A 21,068-nucleotide genomic window follows, 5' to 3' on the forward strand; every position below is an offset into this window, starting at 1 on the left:
CTTATTCAGGTGCCTAATCCAGACATGATCACAGGACAAATGTGTTCTCAAAATGGGCAAAACCATGCTGCACTGCAGGTGGGGCAGATGAAACATGTGCAGGGAGAGTTAGATTTAGGGGAGTTATTTTGTTTCTGTGCAGGGTAAATACTGGCTGCTTTATTCTTATACTGCAATATAGATATCAGTTTCAACACCGCTCACCCAAATCTAACTCTCTCTGCACGTTACATCTGCCTCACCTGCAGTTCACATGGTTTTTTTTTAGAACAAATTTGTCTTGCGATCAGGTCTGAATTAGACCAAACTGCCATTTATTGGGCACATCTTTTTTAGGTATGTACCTACAAATGTGATTAGTATTGGAAAAACAAACACTAGAGGGAGCCCTGTGATAAAGCTGCTATCTTCAAGTGGCATTATAAGGGCTTTCCTCTGATTCTTCTACTCCTGCACAACCTTTTCTGCATGCTGGCAGTGAAAGCTGTGCTCAACGGTCCAGATCCAGCCCCTGTGATCAATCATGTGTATCTGACAGACATCCCTGCTGCTCACTATTTGAAAAAAAAAATGTGACCAGTGATCAACAGGGGCGCCAACAGCTTTGCCGGGCCCAATAAAATGAGGGGGCGTGACCACATGCCTGTTAAGAAAAAAACAAAAAGTTGCACACCCTCTTAGATCTGCCACTTGGATCTGCCATACCTGCGCAATCCCCTCCTCCATGGTGGACTAAACATTTGCACAGCCCCGTTAAGTACACCAAGCATACAAGATATCATACTTGCCGACATTTCATTTCTCCTCTTCGGGAGTAGCCCAGAAAGGGGACATTCAGCTGTGCTCAGGGGGGCTGGGATGGAGCTTTACATCATCATCAAGCCTCATCAAGGTTAATTTACATAATTGCATAACTTTATCCCCATCCGCGATTGCCGGTATTTGACCGGCAAAAGTAAGAAGATGTGGGAAGAATGTGATTGCCCACCCTTCCAGGGGGCCGGGAGGGTAGGTAAGTATGGGAGATACATACAGATAGTATGGGAGATATACAGGAACAATCAGCAATTCCTATATTCATGGTGGATGGTAACACATTCCTTCTTTTATGTAAATTTGATATTACGGTCATAGACTACTTGGGGTGTTCTAAGAACAGATAGAATAACTTTAAAACCAAGGACTACCATGTGTGCATGATATATACATTTTTCCCTATTGGGTATTATATGTGCTCAGAACCTATTATCGAGATTGGCTTTTTACTTTTGTATTTTATCATTAAGTCCAATTGAATTTTTTAGATTCTTTATACAAAAAATATTTTTGTAACTGTTGCCCCCCTTTCTCTGTTTAATTTAGAAATCGTTTTACTAGCATAATAAAAACAATGACATAATAAGACATTGTCTTGTTATGTCATTGTTTTTATTATGCTAGTAAAACGAGTTTGAAATTCATTGTTTATCATTGAATATAAGCGCTGCTGTTCTCTACTGTGGGGACTGACCCTTTTATCAGCAGCTTTATTTGAACAACAGCCCATCTCATGTGCTCGAGATCAACTTTGATTGATATCCACAAATGAGTTGCCCAGGGCCACCGCAACCTTTAATCCGGCCCTGCATGCAACAAGTACAAGCCATTATGGTGGTTATGATTTTGTGATAGAGGCCACAATCACAGTTATGATATTGTTAGTTAGACCACTGGTTAAATAGTGCATAAGTTTTTTTTTTCATCTCAAATACTGTCATTTTCATAGTCTGTAATATTCATCATTTCTTTTTCTTCTAAGATATAAAGGAAGTCAAGGCTTTCTTGGAACCCATAAAAGATGGCACCTTGATATTTGTTGCAACATACGATGATCCAGCCTCAAAGTAAGTAACTAAACGAGTTTGTGAAATACTGTATACTGTACCTATGTCCTGGAAACTCTCTAGAACTTGTATTACCTTTTCCACATAGGACCGTATTCAATGCGGCCGGGAAGGGTTTTAAACAGCTGGGATCACCGAAAACAAGCAACCCTCGCCGTTTATACCCCGCGTCGGCCACTCACACTATTCAATGTCAGAGGACGACGAGGATTCCCCCAAACAGTCAGGCTCACAGCAGTGGCGTAACGAAAAATTTTGCTCCCCCCCGCCGGGACAATTTCGCCGCCCCCCCCCCCCCGACAATTTATCCGCTGCCCCCCGTTAAAAGACCCCCCTGGGGAGCTGGCAGGGGGGTCCGTGCGGCGTGGAGGTACCTGTATTCAGGGAGAGCCTGAAGGTCCCTGCGCCTGCGGCGCTGAGTATGATGTTGCCGGGGTCCCTGCAGTGAAGTGGAAATAACGCGCTATCTCCGGCGGAGATAGCGCGTTATTTCCACTTCACTGCAGGGACCCCGGCGGCGGCAACATCATACTCAGCGGCACAGGGACCTCCAGGCTCTCCCTGAATACAGGTACCTCCGCGCCGCACGGACCCCCCCTGCCAGCTCCCCGCTGCACCCACAAGCAGTGGGGAGCTGGCAGAGAAAAAATAGCGCCCGCAGACCCCCGGCGCCTCCCCGCCACCGCGGGGGCTGCGGCCTTATAGTTACGCCAGTGGCTCACAGCTAAAGCAGGAAGCCCGCTGCATTTAGCCAAGAGCCTTGCTGTTTTAGCGGCTGCACACGCTGTTTCCACGTCGCTGCAAAAACCCAGTGATGTGGAAATGGCATGTGCAGGGGGATCAGTTGAATACTGACCATGCGAGCTGTGACATCGAGCAGACAGCACTGATCGCAAAAGTCATTGAATATACCCAATAGAGCACTGCTTATGTTTCAGCACCAGGGCTAAATAAATTGCATTCTATCACCTTACCACTGGGGAACATTACCAATAACTGTACCGCAGGTTACTATGTAAAAAAAGGTTCACCCAACAACAACCCATCGGATGTTAACTCACATTATCATATGACAGCATTTGTCCTGACTGTCCCACTTTCAACTGGATGGTACCCAGTTTATTGGTCTCTCCTGCGATCTGGAGTTTTGTTCTGACTTGTCAGGGTGGCTGTTCTACAGTGCGCAGCACATTTACCATTACATCACCCCATAGGGATGAGGCCAGTGGAGCCAAGAAGGTGTGTTAATGGTGATTAAATATGACCAAAGTAACAATAAGTGAAAAGCGTAGATTACGTATTATGTCCGTAACCTGCGTACCCTTTATACCTAACTACGTGCGAACAAAACGTAGCGCAGCGTAGCGTACCTTTTATTGTGTATTATACAACCAAGAACCAATACCTCGAACAGAGATCCCTTCGCAGTACTTCGTCTCTAATCTGCGAATATACCTTTAAGGACAGTGTCCGTAATATACCTTTATCGCTAAATGCGAATAACAGACACAAACCACAAAAGACAAAAGGGGGTTACAGGAATGGATAATACAGGTTTAACAGGTAATGCAGTAGACTAACAATAAATACTATAATCAGGCTCTACTAAGGGGAAGAGAAACAGATACAGGATACAATCAGCCAACAATACAATAAGAATAAGTACCGTGAATGCAACCGTTACCGTCTCATCAAATATGCGCAGCGCAGTCCGGTCAGAGCTCGCTATCGTTCAGGATTGAACTATAGCCCGGTTGAAGGTCAGGGAAAGAAAGATGTGCCGAAGTGACCGAGGCAGCCCTGGGTCACCTATCTTATAGGGTCAGAAGGGGGAGGTCAAAGGCCATTCCTATTGGTCAGAGATCGTGGGGGAAATTTACCAATATGAAAAACCTAGTTTTTCGTATTGGTTGTTTCCCTACGACTGCATACGACTGTTTAAGTCGTATGCAAAGTCGTGTTCCGGAGGGGGATTTACAAAGCAGTCAGATACGACTGCTTTGTAACCCTCCGATGGTGTAATGATTCGTATTAGCGGCCGTATATACGGCCGCTAATACGAATTATTTCTAGCAGTCTGCACGGATCAAGTCAGATCCGTGCAGGCTGCAAGGTGTAAAAAAAAATAGAAAAATAAATAAATTAAAAAAAAAAACGGCGTGGGGTCCCCCCCACAGCCAAAACCAGCACCAGGCTGAAGGAGCCGGGGCCGGTAATTAAAAATCAGGGAGCCCGACAAATAGGGGTTCCCCGATTTTTAACAACCAGCCCCAGGCTCCAGGTCCGGGGCTGGTTCCCAAAATACGGGGGACAAAATGAGTAGGGGTCCCCCGTATTTTAAGAACCAGCCCCAGGCACAACCAGCCGGCAGGGTAATGTCACAGCCGGGGGACACTTATAATATAAGGTCCCGCGGCCAAAACATTCTCCCTACCGACCAGTCAGCCTGGCCAGGGGCCCTGGGGGAGTGGGGACCCCCCCAATGAAGGGGTCCCCCCCCTCCAGGACTTACCTGACCAGGCTGAAGCCTGGTGCTGTCCTCGATGCCCCTGGGCGGTGGGCATCGAGCTGATAAATGTTGTAAAAAATAGATAAACCATTGTTTTTTACTGTGGCACTACAAGTGCCAGCAAGCCTCCCCAGCAAGCTGGGACTTGGAGAACCACAAGTCCCAGCCTGCTGGGCATTAAAGGGCCCGCTGGCACTTGTAGTTCTACAGTTAAAAAAATAGTGCACAAAACACACTGACACACTTTTAAAATAAAACTTTATTACACACAAAGCCCACACATACTGATACTTACCTATCTTCTTCCCATAGGTCGCCCTGATGTCCTGTGTCGGCGTCTTCTGGTCCTGTGTCGTCTTCTTCCTCCATGTCGACGTCGCTGTCGGCGATGGTGTCCCCGTCCGGATCCGAAGAAATCCATTTGGGAAGCTGTGGAAGGAAACCATACTCACCTGTCCCAGCGCGACGTAGTCCAGGTAAGGGTCTTTGCAAAAAAATAAACCGAAAACCCCGAAACCAAACCGGACTGACGGAGACGCACGTGTGTTTGTTTACATCGTGCGGCTCCGCCTCCCGAATGCCGCTATTGGCCGCTAGGCCGCAAGGCGGCCAATAGCGGCATTCGGGAGGCGGAGCCGCACGATGTAAACACACCGTGCGTCTCCGTCGTGTCCGGTTTGGTTTCGGGGTTTTCGGTTTATTTTTTTGCAAAGACCCTTACCTGGACTACGTCGCGCTGGGACAGGTGAGTATGGTTTCCTTCCACAGCTTCCCAAATGGATTTCTTCGGATCCGGACGGGGACACCATCGCCGACAGCGACGTCGACATGGAGGAAGAAGACGACACAGGACCAGAAGACGCCGACACAGGACATCAGGGCGACCTATGGGAAGAAGATAGGTAAGTATCAGTATGTGTGGGCTTTGTGTGTAATAAAGTTTTATTTTAAAAGTGTGTCAGTGTGTTTTGTGCACTATTTTTTTAACTGTAGAACTACAAGTGCCAGCGGGCCCTTTAATGCCCAGCAGGCTGGGACTTGTGGTTCTCCAAGTCCCAGCTTGCTGGGGAGGCTTGCTGGCACTTGTAGTGCCACAGTAAAAAACAATGGTTTATCTATTTTTTACAACATTTATCAGCTCGATGCCCACCGCCCAGGGGCATCGAGGACAGCACCAGGCTTCAGCCTGGTCAGGTAAGTCCTGGAGGGGGGGGACCCCTTCATTGGGGGGGTCCCCACTCCCCCAGGGCCCCTGGCCAGGCTGACTGGTCGGTAGGGAGAATGTTTTGGCCGCGGGACCTTATATTATAAGTGTCCCCCGGCTGTGACATTACCCTGCCGGCTGGTTGTGCCTGGGGCTGGTTCTTAAAATACGGGGGACCCCTACTCATTTTGTCCCCCGTATTTTGGGAACCAGCCCCGGACCTGGAGCCTGGGGCTGGTTGTTAAAAATCGGGGAACCCCTATTTGTCGGGCTCCCTGATTTTTAATTACCGGCCCCGGCTCCTTCAGCCTGGTGCTGGTTATGGCTGTGGGGGGGACCCCACGCCGTTTTTTTTTTAAATTTATTTATTTTTTCTATTTTTTTACACTGTAGCCTGCACGGATCTGACTGATCCGTGCAGGCTAAAACGCAAATAGAACAGGAAAATGGTGTTCTATTTTCCTGTCGTATTTGCGTGGGTGTTTCACACCACTAAGCAGCCGTATTGTCAGTACGGCTGCTTAGTAAATCAGAAACCACCATTCTTTTGAATGGTGATTTCTGTCGTATCCTATCGATGGTGTAGGGCATTCGTATTTGTAACTACAAATACGAATGTTCCATCTTTAGGACTACGAATTGTTGTATTTTTGGGATTGTAAATCCCGAAAATACAAATTCGTAAAAAAAAGGTGTATTTCTCCCTACGAATACACCTTTTTTCTACGAATCCATTTTGGTAAATGTCCCCCCGTATGTCAGGTCCACTGTGATTGGGGGGTAAGATGATACACCTGGTTTGACTAGGTGCAGGGGAGTGAACTTTAGGAGTCCTTTGTTCGTTAGTATCGTCGGCAGGGATCGTAAATAGCAGTCAAAACCGGATTTAAGTAGATTCCTTTGTTACACTTTTTTCAACAGAAACTGTCTTTGAGTTATGGATTTTGTCCATAACTATCGGACCGTATGTATTGCGAAATATTCGCAATGACCGGAATTCTGCGCACATGAAACGGAACGGAACGGTACTAAACATTATACAGACAGATGTATGCAATGCTAACTAAGCTATGTGTGGCGTTCTAAACCTTTAACTATATTTCATTTAGTGTAAGTATGTTATTATGAATTTATGTGTGATAGTATGGCTACTCTTCTGGTCCACTTTGTCACACATACTCGGGTATGGAAACTTTATTTGCGCAACTCTGCGAACCAAAATGGCGGCCATCCTAAAATGTCGTGTGTGCAACTCGACTTCCACGGTGGGGGGCAGGTATTCTTTACTTGAGCGTGGGCCTGTTGGAGAGGCCTGCCCCCATATAAAGAAACAGTGCTGACACTTCAGACAGGGATAGAAAATAGATTGATCTTAGTCCCCCCCCACACCCCTGGTCTGCCATTGGCTGACCACCAACTAGCACCCCCCTGTGGTGGCGGGCGCACACAATTTTTTATTTTACATTTTGGAAGAAGAGATCCTGACTCCTCCCCAAGCTGACCATGCCTCCTCTCAATACTGAAGGGGGGTAGCGTTTTTTAGTGGCACTTTTAGTTGGGAGATACAGTACTACAGTATATGCTGCAGTTTGGAGCACGAAAGCATACATCAGTGCGCAGTTACAGTTACACCTTTTCTTCATAGTTTACCATGGTATCATTTTAACTAATGCCAGCATTGCATTCAAATAATGGGTTTTCTGAAACCAATGGTGAAAAAGTTAGAACAGTTTTCTTATGCTTGTGGTGCATGAAGGCCTCCCCGGTCTCCAGATTACTGTAACCTCCTCCTATCTGGCCTCACTAATGTCCAGCTCTCTCCACTCCAATTGATTTTCAATGCTGCTGTCTGTTTTTGCTTCCTCTCCCAATGTATGTTTTTTTGCCTCTCCCATTCACCCATTCCTCTCCCATTTACAGCTCTGACCTTCACACAGCCATTCACCCTCTTTATGCCACTTCCCATGCCTACTGATTACTTACTCCCACTCCTAACTCCAAGACTTGTCACGTGCTGCTCCCTATCTCTGGAATTCTCTACCTCTCTCGATCAGATTCTTCACTTCTAATGGGCTCACAAAACCCACTTCTTCATCAAACCCATCCAACTCTCATCCTAATCTTCTGTTCCATGCTCACAGATAAGCCCATCAGTGACACTCCTGTCTGACTGTCCCTCCACTTTAGAATGTAAACAGGGTCTTCTCCACTTATGCACTCTTCCTTTTCTTACTTGGACTATCATCTACTCCATACTTCCTATAACAGCACCTAACGTTTAGTTTCTGCCACTGATACTTATTTCAGTAATAAGGTCATTGATTCATCAATGTTTATATACCATGTACTTTCCCTGAATTGTCTTGTACTGTAAGTATTGCTGGGTACACACCAGAACGATTTGGACTCAATTTCCCCAATTTTGATACAATCTCGCCCGATTGTATGTAAATTGGGCATGTTTTAGATCTGATTCTGATCTGATGCGCGTCCCCGCTGGTCGTTTGGTCGTTTTGCAGATCCTACCTGCTGCAGTCGGGATGTCAAAATGACCCCTTCAACTGGGTACAGATCGGGATCGGATCGTAATCGCATTGTGAGCAGATCGTGTGCTCCAACAGATCGTGCGACCATCGTATGCTCGTCTCATGATATGCTCACGATCGTTTTAATGTGTACCCTACAGTACATTACTGTTTTCTTGTTTTGCTTGTACTTTGTAAGGCGCTGCGGAAATCCTTGTGGCACCATATAACAATAATAATCATGAAGACTGTTGAATGTTTTATAATTGATTTTTTTTCCCCTTTAGACTGGACGCCCCCACCAGAGAATTATTTACAAGCTATGGGAGTAATGTAGCAACGAAACTGGGTTTCCGAGATGGCTGGCTCTTTGTTGGTGGTAAAGGATTAAAGAACAAAAGCCCCTTTGAACAGGTGCTGTAAACATGGTCTTGGGTTGAAATATGTAGATGAGTTACTGTACTGTACCACTACATTCCATTCACACTTATAAATTATATTGAATGTATAAAGATCCTCACATAGATGCTAAAAAATACATTTAAATAAAGTTCGGCAACTGCCATTTTAGTTACTAGACCTAAGAGAACTAGAACTCATATTGCATTATCAATAGTATCATGTAGCTTTATATATATATATATATATATATATATATATATATATATATATATATATATATAAAGGGCCTGATTCAGGCCTGCTCAATAGGCTGCGAGTGTTCAGAGCCCAGTGATCAGGTAACAGTTAATGCCATCCTGCCGATTTCCCACCCCCGCCCCTTTGCTCGTCTACGAGAGAGAGAGAACAAATAAAGCTAGGTTCACACAATGCCAGGCATGGACAAACTATGGTCCTCCAAGTCCCACCATGCCTTGCCACAGTTTTAGTATTAGGGAATGCTAAAACTATGGCATGGCATGCTGGGATGTGTAGTTTCACAACAGCTGGAGGGCCACAGTTTGAACATGCCTGCACTATGTAGTTATTAGGTCGATTTGCCTCTAATGCTATTTTCAGACCGCATGGCAAGACTCTGTATTTGAAAACTTTTCCAAAAACGGGTCTGCCAGGTAAAACCCCTTTCACACCGCATCTCTTAAATGGTATATTACCGTTTTGAGTGCCATTTTTTTTTACCTGGCAGACCCGTTTTTGAAAACTTTTCAAATACAGGGTCAAAGCCAGTGCGGTCTTAGGCAGCCCCACCCCCCCCCCCATACCTGGACAGCCAGCCAACATGCCTCGCTGTGGACAGGGAAGCCGGGATCAGATGCTGCAGCAGGGGAGACGAGACCCCGGTCCAGGGGTGATGATACGGGCTGCAGGGGGCAGGCACTCCTCCAGTCTCCCCAGTGCCACACAGCGCAGGGTCCCTTCGGGGAATGTGAAATGAGTGACGGGGTCCCTGCGGCGCTAGTTCCCATCTGCCCCAGGGACCCCGCCGCTCATTTCACATTCCCTGAAGGGACCCTGCGCTGTGTGGCACTGGGGAGACTGGATCCACCGCAGGGACCCCGCCGCTCATTTCACATTCCCCGAAGGGACCCTGCGCTGTGTGGCACTGGGGAAACTGGAGGAGTGCAAGCCCCCTGCAGCCCGAATCATCACCCCCGGACCGGAGTCTCGTCTCCCCTGCTGCAGCATCTGATCCCGGCTCCCCTGTCCACAGCGAGGCATGCCGCCTGGATTACAGGCTGGCTGTCCAGGTCCCGGGGAGCGGGGGGCTGCCTTGGACCCTTGGACCGAGCTGCCCAGGTACCAGGGGAGGGGTGGACCAGTGTGGGGTCCTAAATACCATTTCAAACCCGTTCAGACTGCAAAAAAAACGGGTCTGAAACAGGAAGGACCCTGCTTTTTTACCGTTTCCAAAAACCGTTTTTTGGAAACGGTAAAATCACCCTGCACCTTTCAGACCACACAGACTACCATTTTAAAATGGTTAAAAATCTGCGAAATACCGTTTTTTTTAGTGCGGTCTGAAAGGGGCATAGGTGGTTTATTATCCTACTTTATGGCTTAAGCCCCAAACACACTAGTCGACCAGTTGCACCACTGATATCTTTAATGATATCAGCGGTGGCTGCTGGTGAATGATATAGTGCTTCTACACTAAAGGATATCAATACCAATATCGTTCAGTGATGCTACCAGTACCCACTCCTTATGCAGGTCTTAGCGCCAAAATTTACCTACATGTACTGTACAGCTGTAAGGGGGGTCTTTAATGATATTTTAGTGTGTAGGCATGAGCCAGTGATTTGGAAACAAGGTGTGCAGGGGGTCAGTTAAATACTGACCGTGCTCCCTGTGACTGCTAGCTGTCACAGCTCCCAAAAGTCATTGAATATACCTCTTAATGTGAAGTGTAGGTATTGAGACCATCCAGTGCGAGAAAAATCATCCTGTTTATCAGTACACCTAATAAAATTGCATAGTGTGTACAAAGGTGCTGGGTGGTCCACTGGTATGTGGCTGGTGGCACTGCAATTGCAACAACGGCCGGTGTACTTTCACTGTTCTGCAGTGGTTGCAACAGAAATCCTAAGCAGCTCATCTTTTACCTTGTGGCCAATGGCTAGGAGTGCTAATGTCCAAGTGCTAGTGCTCAGTGAAGTGCAGAGTGTTTCTCTAAAACTGAACAGTGCTTCTTAAGGGGTCATGGAGCACTGTATCCATGTGCTACCCCTTAATCTGGCTCCGACTTTAGGTGGGGAATATTTAGAGAAGTGTGTCCAAACTCAAATCTAAATTGCAGTGCAAAAATAAATATGTCTAACATTTGTGGGCAGCATGCAAACACAGACAGTATTTACCCTGCATTAAAACGATAAATATATTTGCTCCCCCTTTGCATTGAAACATGGTTTGCCACAGTTACATGCTCTCCCCCATGTAATTTTTCCCTCTTTTAGTAATGTCCCTTAAACATTATGCCACACGTGTAATGCCCATTACACATTATGCCACACGAGTAATGCCCATTACACATTATGCCACACGAGTAATGCCCATTACATATTATGCCACACGAGTAATGCATGGTCCTTCCAGGGGGTTTAAATGCTCCTTGCCAATGGTTACATGCTGGTTCTCAGGGGCTTACATTCTCATTGCCAGGGCGATACATGCTCATTGCCAGGGATCAAAGGCTCACAGTGTGCTAGAAATTATGTTTCTGGGTAATGCTGTATGCCTTATGCTTCCCTGAGAGATTCTAGAGGGACAGTAGGACCACTAGCAGCTGTCTCCTCTAAGGCAGCCATTTTAGGAGGGACGCAGTGTCTCTGCCTGCATATGGACAGAGATTCTGCAACCCTTCGACACCTTCCCCCCCTCCCCCTGTGCCAGTGTCTCCCGGCCCCTGACATCCACAGTGGAGGAGTGAGGAAAGAGGGCCAGTGGTGTGTCCTCTCTCCTCCTGGACTCTGGGTGCCGCCCTCCCTACACATCTTCTGCCAACTAAGAATCAGACTCACTGTGTTTGTCTAATTAGTTGAATTTGATTTTCTGCACAGAAAAGCTACAATACTAATTTATTTAAAAACCTTTTTGCATCTTGAATGTCATAGTTCTACTTTTGTAGTAGGACTCTCTTAGTTTAATGTTGAATTATTCAAACCAATTCAAAAGTAGATTAATGTTGCCAGTTTTAGGGTGTTGACTTTGTCCGGTATCTGCCTGGGATTTCTGGGCCAGACCCACTGTCATTGCTGACACAAAATTCAACGCTTGAATTTGTAGCTTGCAGTTAAAACAATATTTTTTAAATAAATTATAAAATTCCTTACACCTGTTGAAGTTCCCTCTTGCGTTGGCACTGTGATTGTTGGCATCCTTACTGCCGAACATCCTGAGTACCAGTCATCTCTTTGTATCCCTATGTAAGATTGTGGTGTCATTAGTGCCTATACTGTATATGGAGTTACGTTTTTACTGTGTATATTATGTTAATGCGGCGAACTAACAATACAGAATATCTAAATAAAATATCAAATTTTGTCTCCTATTTAGCACATAAAGAATAACAAGGAAACAAACAAGTATGATGGCTGGCCCGAGGTTCTGGAAATGGACGGCTGCATTCCTAAGAAAATCAACCAATGATGTCAAAGTATCCCAGACTGCAATCTGGAGCCATTTTGTCTGGGTGACATGCTAGGCCCTGGAACTGTTTAGACTACATGCGGATGTTTTGTCAAGCTGTTTATATGTTATTATACATACATAGTATTTTATTTAATAAAGATGAGAGATGTAGGCGGGCTGGGCGGGGTGCCCCAAGTATTTGTATATCTTTGACCACTAATATTTTCTTACAAATGTGTCTGAAATACAAAACACATTAGGATTCCAATCTGTGACCATTTATATTGTAACAGAGTCCATTCATGTACATGTTCTTGAAGCCATAATTGAATGTTTTCTAGAAAAAAAAATGTAAAAAAAAAATCTGTGATGATCCTCTACAGAAATAACTTCAAGATTTTTGTCAACTAACTATGAAAAAAAGTGTACAAATCTCATCAGTTATTGCACTATTATTGTGATCCGGGGACTGATTCTGAGTAGACTTTCATGGTTGGTTGGTTGGTTGGTAGCTACTAGTTCATACAAAAATGGTCTTTCCATTGGGCTATTATGGGAGTCTCGTGGGCACATCAATCCGTTTACAGACGCACAAACACAGGAGGCTGTGATCAGATGGAGACACTACCACCCATAGTGTTGGTGCAATATTCAATGATGGACACACAAAAGGATGATGGACACACAAAACACGTACATGGTAAGTAGGCATCTCTGTTCTTGCACAAGCAGTCACACGGTTATATACACAAATAAGGTAGCTGGAAACGGTATTTGCATAAACTGAAGGAGTGCAACCACCAATAGATGCTCTATGTGCTTTTTTATGAAACTCAGAATCACTCTCTTTGACTACAGCCTCAGAGACAACAAATGTATGAAATGATATCAAATCCATAATAAACTGCCAATCTAAGTCCTTAATCTTGTGCCCCCAAGTAGACTTCATTCAAAATAGAGCGGTCAACACCTTTAGACTCAATGCATGATCCCAATAGTAACCAAACCATAAATAACATAGCAGCCAACTATGGTACCTGCAGGTAACGCAAAAGGTCTGTAAAAAGAATTTAGCTGGGGCTCCAAGGTGGTCTTTAATGGGTACTTTGAAGCAGACTGATTTGCATGCAATTCCATTTTGTAGACAGATCTTCAGGGCTTCAGCAGTATGAATGCTCCTTAGTGAAGCATATGCATCTAGAGTCATCTGAAACTCAGGGACTAAGTTTACTGAGGGCATTTAGTCAACATTTTGTACTGTGCAGATTTCCAGTGTTGTACCCAAGGGATCTGTACTTGGATCAGTGTTCTTTAATATATATTTATGGTGATATAGCAAATGGTATTGAAGGGAAAATATTCCTTTTTGCAGATGACGCAAAGATGTGCAACAGGATAGACACACCGGGAGGTGTAAAGTCCTTTACACACTAGGCGATATTGTTCACAATATCGCCTAGTGTGTACACTCAATATAATTAACGATGCATCGTTACCAACCCTACTCCCTCATCCTCCATGTTCAGATGAAGAAGGGCCTCCTTAACGATGGACATGCTGCAACGATGGCCGGCCGTTTAGGTACTTATCCAAAATGTATAACTTTGGTTGCAGAAGTTGATTCTGTTCCGTGGTTTTCGAATGGGAGCCTAAAATATTTCTGAATGCACGTGAAAATTTCCCTAGACCCTGGACCCTCAATTTTGAGCTGAAAAATGAAAATTTTGCAAGTGTCCCAATTTCTACTTTAAACTTTAGGAACTTATCAAAAATGTATAACTGTGGTGACAGAAGTTGAGTCTGTTCCATGGTTTTCGAATGGAAACTTGAAATATTAATAAATGCAGAGAAAGTTTTCCTAAGCCCCGGACCCTCTATTTAGGCCAAAAAAAAGCTTCTCAATTTCTGCTTTAAACTTTAGGTACTTTTCCAAAAATGTAATGCAGAGGTGACACAAGTAGGTTCTGGTGCATGGTTTTTGAACATGAGACCTGAATAATTATGCATGCACGTGAAAATTTCACTTATCCCATGACCCTCTGTTGTGGCCTAAAAATATTTTTTTTTATATGGTGACAGAAGTTAATTTCCCCTTGGATGTGCGATGGCCGCACATTGTACATTCAGAGAGTTACGGAAAGGAAGTATGCCCCCACCCACCAAGAGACTCCAGACTTTCTCAAAAGACCTGTCAATGTTTTTATACTAACCCCTATTCCTATACATGATGAACCTATTATGTACCATGGGGTCCCTGAAGAATATGGCATCCTCCACATAAAACATAAATATGTTAGAATATAAGGTTGCCACATTAGACCCCATGGCACATCTAGTAAGTTGTAAATAATAATTATTGTTATACAAAAATAAATTTTTGGTGAGAATAAACTCTGTGAGGGACAAGATGAAATTTACATTCGGAACTGTATATAGAAGATGTCCATAAAGGAATTTGCATAAAAATGTTCATCCCATCTGATGTGGAATGATGGTGTATAGACTTTGAAAATAAAGGGCCAGATGTATCAAGCTTCAAAAGTGATAAAATGGAGAGTGAAAAACAACCAGCCAATCAGCTCCTACCTGCCATTTTTCAATCCCAGCCTGTAACAAGACAGGTAGGAGCTGATTGGCTGGCTATTTATCACTCTCCATTTTATCACTTTTGAAGATTGATACATCTGGCCCCTAGGCCAGTGGTTCCCAAACTGTGTGCCGTGGCTCCCTGGGGTGCCTCGGGACACTTGCAGGGGTGCCCCGGGTTGGTGGTCCAGGACCAATTCAAAAGATTTATGATCAATTATTTATGGACAAAACCAGTGATGGTTGTTGCCAATCATAAAGTATGTGTACAAACAGAAGCAAATCCTACCCTTTACCACATAAAAGAACCTAAGAATTACATATAAACACAATCTACTTCATTTTATATGTATTTTTCTGCATTTTTTTAGGCCCTAGGGGTGCCCTGGAAAAATTCTGATACTCTAGGGTGCCGTGATTCAAAAAAGATTGGGAACCCCTGCCCTAGGCTGAAAAGCCAAATTTCCCCATGTAGTGTAGGTGGTGCCTTCGATTTGCTAAGCAGAGTGGATATATCCAAGAGATAATTAGGGTGGTTTATAATGCATGGTTGCAAAAAGATGTCCACATATACTGCCACTGGTTGATATAGGGATTTTACTGTGTCTTTGATGGGCCGTCCTGGTGGATCCTGTAGAGTCTTATGTACTTTTGGTGTAGTATACAGTACAGGTATACCAGGATAGTTGGGTATTAGAATGGCTGCCAACTTGGTAGAGATTGTGCCTTTTTCTTGGGCTTCTTTCATCAAAAATGTGAGTTGCTTCTTAAAAATAGCTGTAGGATCTGAAAATAGTGTTTTATACAGTATGTCATCTGGTCACTTAGTTGCTGGGCAATTTCATCCGTATATTTGTTCCGGTCTTTGACGGTCTGCTGGTCGGAAGATGAGGTTACTGTTATCAGCCATAATTTTAAAACTATATGTTCCTCTTTGCTGATGTTATAATGAATCCACATGTTCTTTTTTGCGTAATGTAGCACCTCAATATTAAGTCATCTCAGATAAGTCTTTAGAAAAGGGGTTAGTAGATTGTGGGTCAAAGCTGATCTTCACTGCCAATTTTGATAGTTCTGTGGGGATGTCAGTGGGTAGGGTTCTCAGGGTTTTTGGCAAAAAATTAGTGTAATTTCAATTGTCAATGTAATTTATTACTCTCCATGAGCCACTGAAATTCATCAAATTTACTGTCGGCACGTATGACAGCCCTTTCGCTAATACTTTATTGTTCTTTGTCGCTCAACTACTAGGATGACAGATTGATAATTATGTTTTTTTCTGTATCGGCTGTTTTTCGCCATGCCCTTTCCCTCTTGTTTTGACCTCCTCTTCTTGGATATCTTCTTGACTTGTGGTGAGATCCAAATTGGATCTCGCGCATGCCCCTAAAGGGTGAGGTTTTTTGGTGACCCCGTGCTTCAGCATCTACATCTGTGTCCGAGGACTTACAACTTGTCATACCATTTTGTTTCCCCATCTTCCAATAAAGTGCTTTTGTGCATCGATTCGAACTGATCCTTAATTTTTTTAACCTCTTTGGTGCATTGTTCCACATTGAGTAACATCAGGTCAAACGAGCATTTATTTAAAATACTGACACAGCGGTTGCAAAAAGCTGGATCTATTTTGCCAATAGTTGGACTATTTTTAACTCTTACCTCCCTGGGCATTCTTTCAAACCGATAATACTAAGGGGGGTATTCAATCTGTGTCGACCTCCCGCAGCCATCTCCCGGCGGGGCCCTATTCAATGCTGTCTTCCCCAACAGCATTGAGCAGGGGTTCTCCGAAGAACGAGCCCGACATCACAAGCTGTCGGGCTCGTTCTGCCGACAAAAGCCGGAAATAGGCGAGCTCCCGGCCGGAGCTCGTCTATTTCCATCCTCAACTCGCGGTCACGCTCCTTTCTCGCCGCTCGGCGGCCGGGACATTGAATCCCGACCGCTGAGCTCCAGTCAAGCAAAGCGAGAACGGGACAGCGGTTCCCCTGACATTGAATACCCCCCTAAGTGTGAGCCCATGGTAAATATAGTCCAGTTCTTTTTTCTTTAGTCTGAGCAAAAATAGTGCATATCAGTACAACAAGTTTAAATTGAGTGACCAGTGCAAGTAAACATAAGTGATAAAATCACTTGATGAACTAAACGATTTAACTTCAGTGGTGCCTTGGCATGGATGCTGTTCAAAGAAATGCACACAATAGTCACAAAACTCCAAAGGCTCAGCACTCCCGTTTTTCAGCATAAAAGCAGCGGTGCCCCCCCCCCCCCCCCCCCCCAACCACTTACTACAATATCCATAGATGTGGCACGCAACTTTAGAAAAAAGACAGCATAATTGCAAAGCTTCAGTGCTATTTACTTAAGAATTTTCATCAGGCATATACAATGCAAAACATTCTTACCTTATATCCCTACCTAGTGATTAAAATCACTGAATGCAGCTGGTATCAGCATCCCTTCTGGGTCGTGGCTGGTGCATGTGACGTCATCACACATAACGCCGGCCGATGACATCATCATGCATTGCGTTCTATCAACCACACGTTACAAAGGCACCCGGAGTGTATACAGAGCTTTAATACATGTGGCAAATAAACAGAGAACAATGTATAGACAGCACATAATAATAATAATTATAATAAAAGGAAAATATATACAGTAGTTCAGACCATATAATGCACACCGGTTATTAAACTATTAAAGAATCGATACGCTATGCCATCCATATGGTAAAATATAGATATAAAAAATAGTGATACAAACTAAGACAACTGTAAGTTAAACGGTATACAAGAATAAGGGGTATATTTATATTTACCGTATATACTCGAGTATATGTCGACCCGAATATAAGCCGAGGCACCTAATTTTACAACAAAAAAACTGGAAAAACTTACTGGGGGAAATTTACTAAAGGAAATTTGTAAAAAATAGGTGTATTTGTATTTAGAAATACAGGTTGAGTATCCGGTATCCGGACATCCCTCATCCGAATTATTCCAAAAACCGTGGTTTTTGGAATCATTCGAATTTTTTTTTTTTTTTAACCCCTAACCCTCTTTTCATACTTACCAAGTCCCCGGGCGTCCACAGCAGGCCTCCGGCATCTTCTCCAGGGTCTCCAGCGGTCCCAGGAATGCATTGCGCGAGTGTGCGCGCGCGCCGGTGACGTCACCGGTGCGCGCGCACACTCGCGCAATGCATTCCTGGGACCGCTGGAGACCAGGAGAAGATTTCGGAGGCCTGCTGTGGACGCCCGGGGACTGCGCGGACGCCGAGGGACGCCCGGGGACCATCAGGGGACAGGTAAGTATGGCTGCAAAAAAAATATTCCAAAAACCGGAAAATTCCCCTATCCGAAATGCTCGCGGTCCCGAGCATTTCGGATAGGGGATACTCAACCTGTACACTTATTTTTGACATTTACTATCCCGAAAATACGGCAATTCGTGTTCGTATTGATGTGCTATCAATACGAATACAAATTGCCGTATTTTCGGGATAGTAAATGTCAAAAATAAGTGTCTTTCTAAATACAAATACACCTATTTTTTTTTACAAATTTCCTTTAGTAAATTTCCCCCATTGACTCAAGTGGGTACCCTCACTCGAGTATAAGCCGAGGGGGCTTTTTCAGCATAAACAAATGTTCTGAAAAAGAAGGCTTATACTCGAGTATATATGGTATACAGTTGTCTTAGTTTGAGTATCCCGTATCCGAATATCCGTTATCCGAATTATTCCGAAAACCATACATTCCAGAAAGTGAATTTTTTTTTTTTGCTAAAAACTCACTGGGGACATTTGTAACAGCACTACCGAGGACATGATATGTAACAGCACTACTGAGGACATGATATGTAACAGCACTACTGAGGACATGATGATATGTAACTGGCACTACTGAGGACATGATATGTAACTGGCACTACATATGTACAAGAGAATGATTGCTTGGCATCCAAATTCAATATCTGAGATAGTACACAAATTTTGTTTCATGTTTTGAAACCTTGTTTTTTGAACAAATAAAATATATGTGTGTGCATTTCATGTGTTTGATGTGTTTATACAGCATAAATGCAAGATACTTCAAAATACATCATTGAAATATTAAAATATTCCGAAATACGGAGTAATCCGTTATCCAAAATTCTCCTGGTCCCGAGCATTTTGGATACGGGATACTCAACCTGTATCACTATTTTTTATATCTATCTTTTAAAGCATAAAACACCATTACCATCTACAACAATGAATCATCAAATAGAAAAAAAAACATTTTCATACAAAAAGTAGAGGGGAATTTAGAAGAGCGGGCATTTGCTCGCCCGTCGTGTGGCGTTTGTTGTCTCACTAAGCATTGAATTTACACTGCTTAGAGTGCCAACCAGAATCACCCCCTAAATTCTTTCATGAAGCAGGCTCTTAACTAGCATACTTCATTTTCGGCTTCACAGTATTATACGCATACCTCCCAAGTGTCCCATTTTGGGGGGGGGATGGTGCAGCATCCTGCCCGGGGCCGTCAGGAAGTGAATAGATGCCTGAAGTGAATAGAGGCTGTGCGTGCGCACAGCCTCAATTCACTTCAGGCATCTATTCACTTGTTAGCCTCTATTCAGCCTCTATTCAGCGTTGCAGTGGGCGAAAAACGGGTGGCCCAATGATGACTCATTTGCATATGCCGCACCCTCATTAGCATAGACCATGCCCCTTTTCAGACGTGCACGCACTGCTGCTGAATAATTTGGGATGTATGGGTATGTATATACTGTATGTTCAACAGAGGCATATATCAAGGCCTGTCCATTTGGTACAGTATTTCTCACTGTAACATGTTGTTGACTATTTAGGCCTGATATTATTGTAATTTGATAGTATAACCCTAGGAGCTGTATGTTTATGTTTTTTTTCTATATGTCTTTCTTAAACTTATTTACTCTTCCTATGGTGTCATTTTTTCGGGTGCCGGACGGGGTCCCGACAGTCGGGATCCCGACAGTCATTAACCCGTCGTCGGGATTCCGACTGTTAAAACACAGACAGCCGGGTTCCCAACGGCCGTCGGCTATTTTCCCTCGTGGGGGTCCATGACCCCCATAGAAGGAGAATAGAATAGGTGGCTTGCGTAGTGAGCCACCGTGCCCGCAGCGTGACGAGCGCAGCGAGCCCGCAAGGGGCTTTGTTGCGCTGGCCACGCTGTCTGAGTCCGGGCAGTCGGGATCCCGACATCGGGATAATGACTGTCGGGATCCCGACTGTCAGAGAAACATACCATACCCCATTTTTTCATTCTGTTGATCCCTGCTTCAATTTACCTTTTCCAGAGCATAGGGTGCCCTCAAGATCTACCAACAGTTCATGTGTGTCAGGCCACTTATAGAAGGATTCCTATGACTAGAGGGTACGAGGGTACGAGGGTGCAGTAGTCACAGGAAGGGTTAATCTCTGCAGCAGTCAGCTCATAGTGGCATTGTTGCTACTTGCTGCAGAAGCTGAGCTGGGAGCTAGAACCAGCTGCACTTTAGTGATTACTCCTGTACATCACACAGCATCATGGCCATATTAACAATGGGGCAGATGAAGCTGCAGCTCCAGCTCTACACCTAAACATACTGTAGGCCAACATCATGACAGTGTTATTATCACCAGACAGACACCACATGGCCACATGCTTGGCCATAAATAATAAATATTACAATTGCGCTCCTATTTTACACATTTATGAAATGTTGGTACTTGTATATATTTAGGGAGACATTGGGGCGTATAGTGTATGGTTTCTACATGCCTATATGGCATTGGCCTCACCTCCTCCACTTCCATAATAGGCCCTTGTACATTTACAGCTCCAGGCCCATGAGATCTGGGAAAGGGAGTGAATGTAGCATGTTTAAAAATAGAGGAGGGATGTCAGTCGCACAGGACTAATCAGTGGAGTAGAGGACCCCCATGTGTTTCATACTGTACAAAATAACCTCCAACAGTACCGATTTAGCAGGTACAGTACCGTTTTTTTTACGGCCTGTACCGGCTAAAACCACCTGTACCGATTGTACCGGTTTTTAGCTGCAGGTAAGCAGCACGTCATCATCACATGTTGCAAGCAGCGGCAGCGCCCGGGCATGTGCAGAGTAGATTACTGTCACCGCCGGGAGGAGCAAGAGTACCCAGAGGATGGTAAAGAGCTGGCTGCGGCTGCCCCTCTTACACATCTCTCCATGCAGACTCCGGAGCACCGGAGGGTATGAACCACAGTGAGGGAG

At 44.4% G+C, this 21,068-nt stretch overlaps 1 protein-coding gene across 1 annotated transcript in view; it reads left to right on the top strand.

Annotated features, from left to right (window-relative positions):
* Positions 1 to 13,113, top strand: part of FAM3D (FAM3 metabolism regulating signaling molecule D) — a 45,216-nt gene extending 32,103 nt beyond the window's left edge. The window contains exons 7-9 of the mRNA XM_083158002.1: positions 1,799 to 1,883; positions 8,409 to 8,535; positions 12,136 to 13,113. Of these exons, the coding sequence (XP_083014128.1) occupies positions 1,799 to 1,883; positions 8,409 to 8,535; positions 12,136 to 12,228 (305 nt within the window). The 3' untranslated portion in view covers positions 12,229 to 13,113. The remainder of the gene's footprint in view (positions 1 to 1,798; positions 1,884 to 8,408; positions 8,536 to 12,135) is intronic.
* The last annotated feature ends 7,955 nt before the right edge of the window (positions 13,114 to 21,068 follow it).

Source organism: Crinia signifera, chromosome 8 (assembly GCF_055691185.1).
Source record: "Crinia signifera chromosome 8, ASM5569118v1, whole genome shotgun sequence".
NCBI classification, from domain to species: domain Eukaryota; kingdom Metazoa; phylum Chordata; class Amphibia; order Anura; family Myobatrachidae; genus Crinia; species Crinia signifera.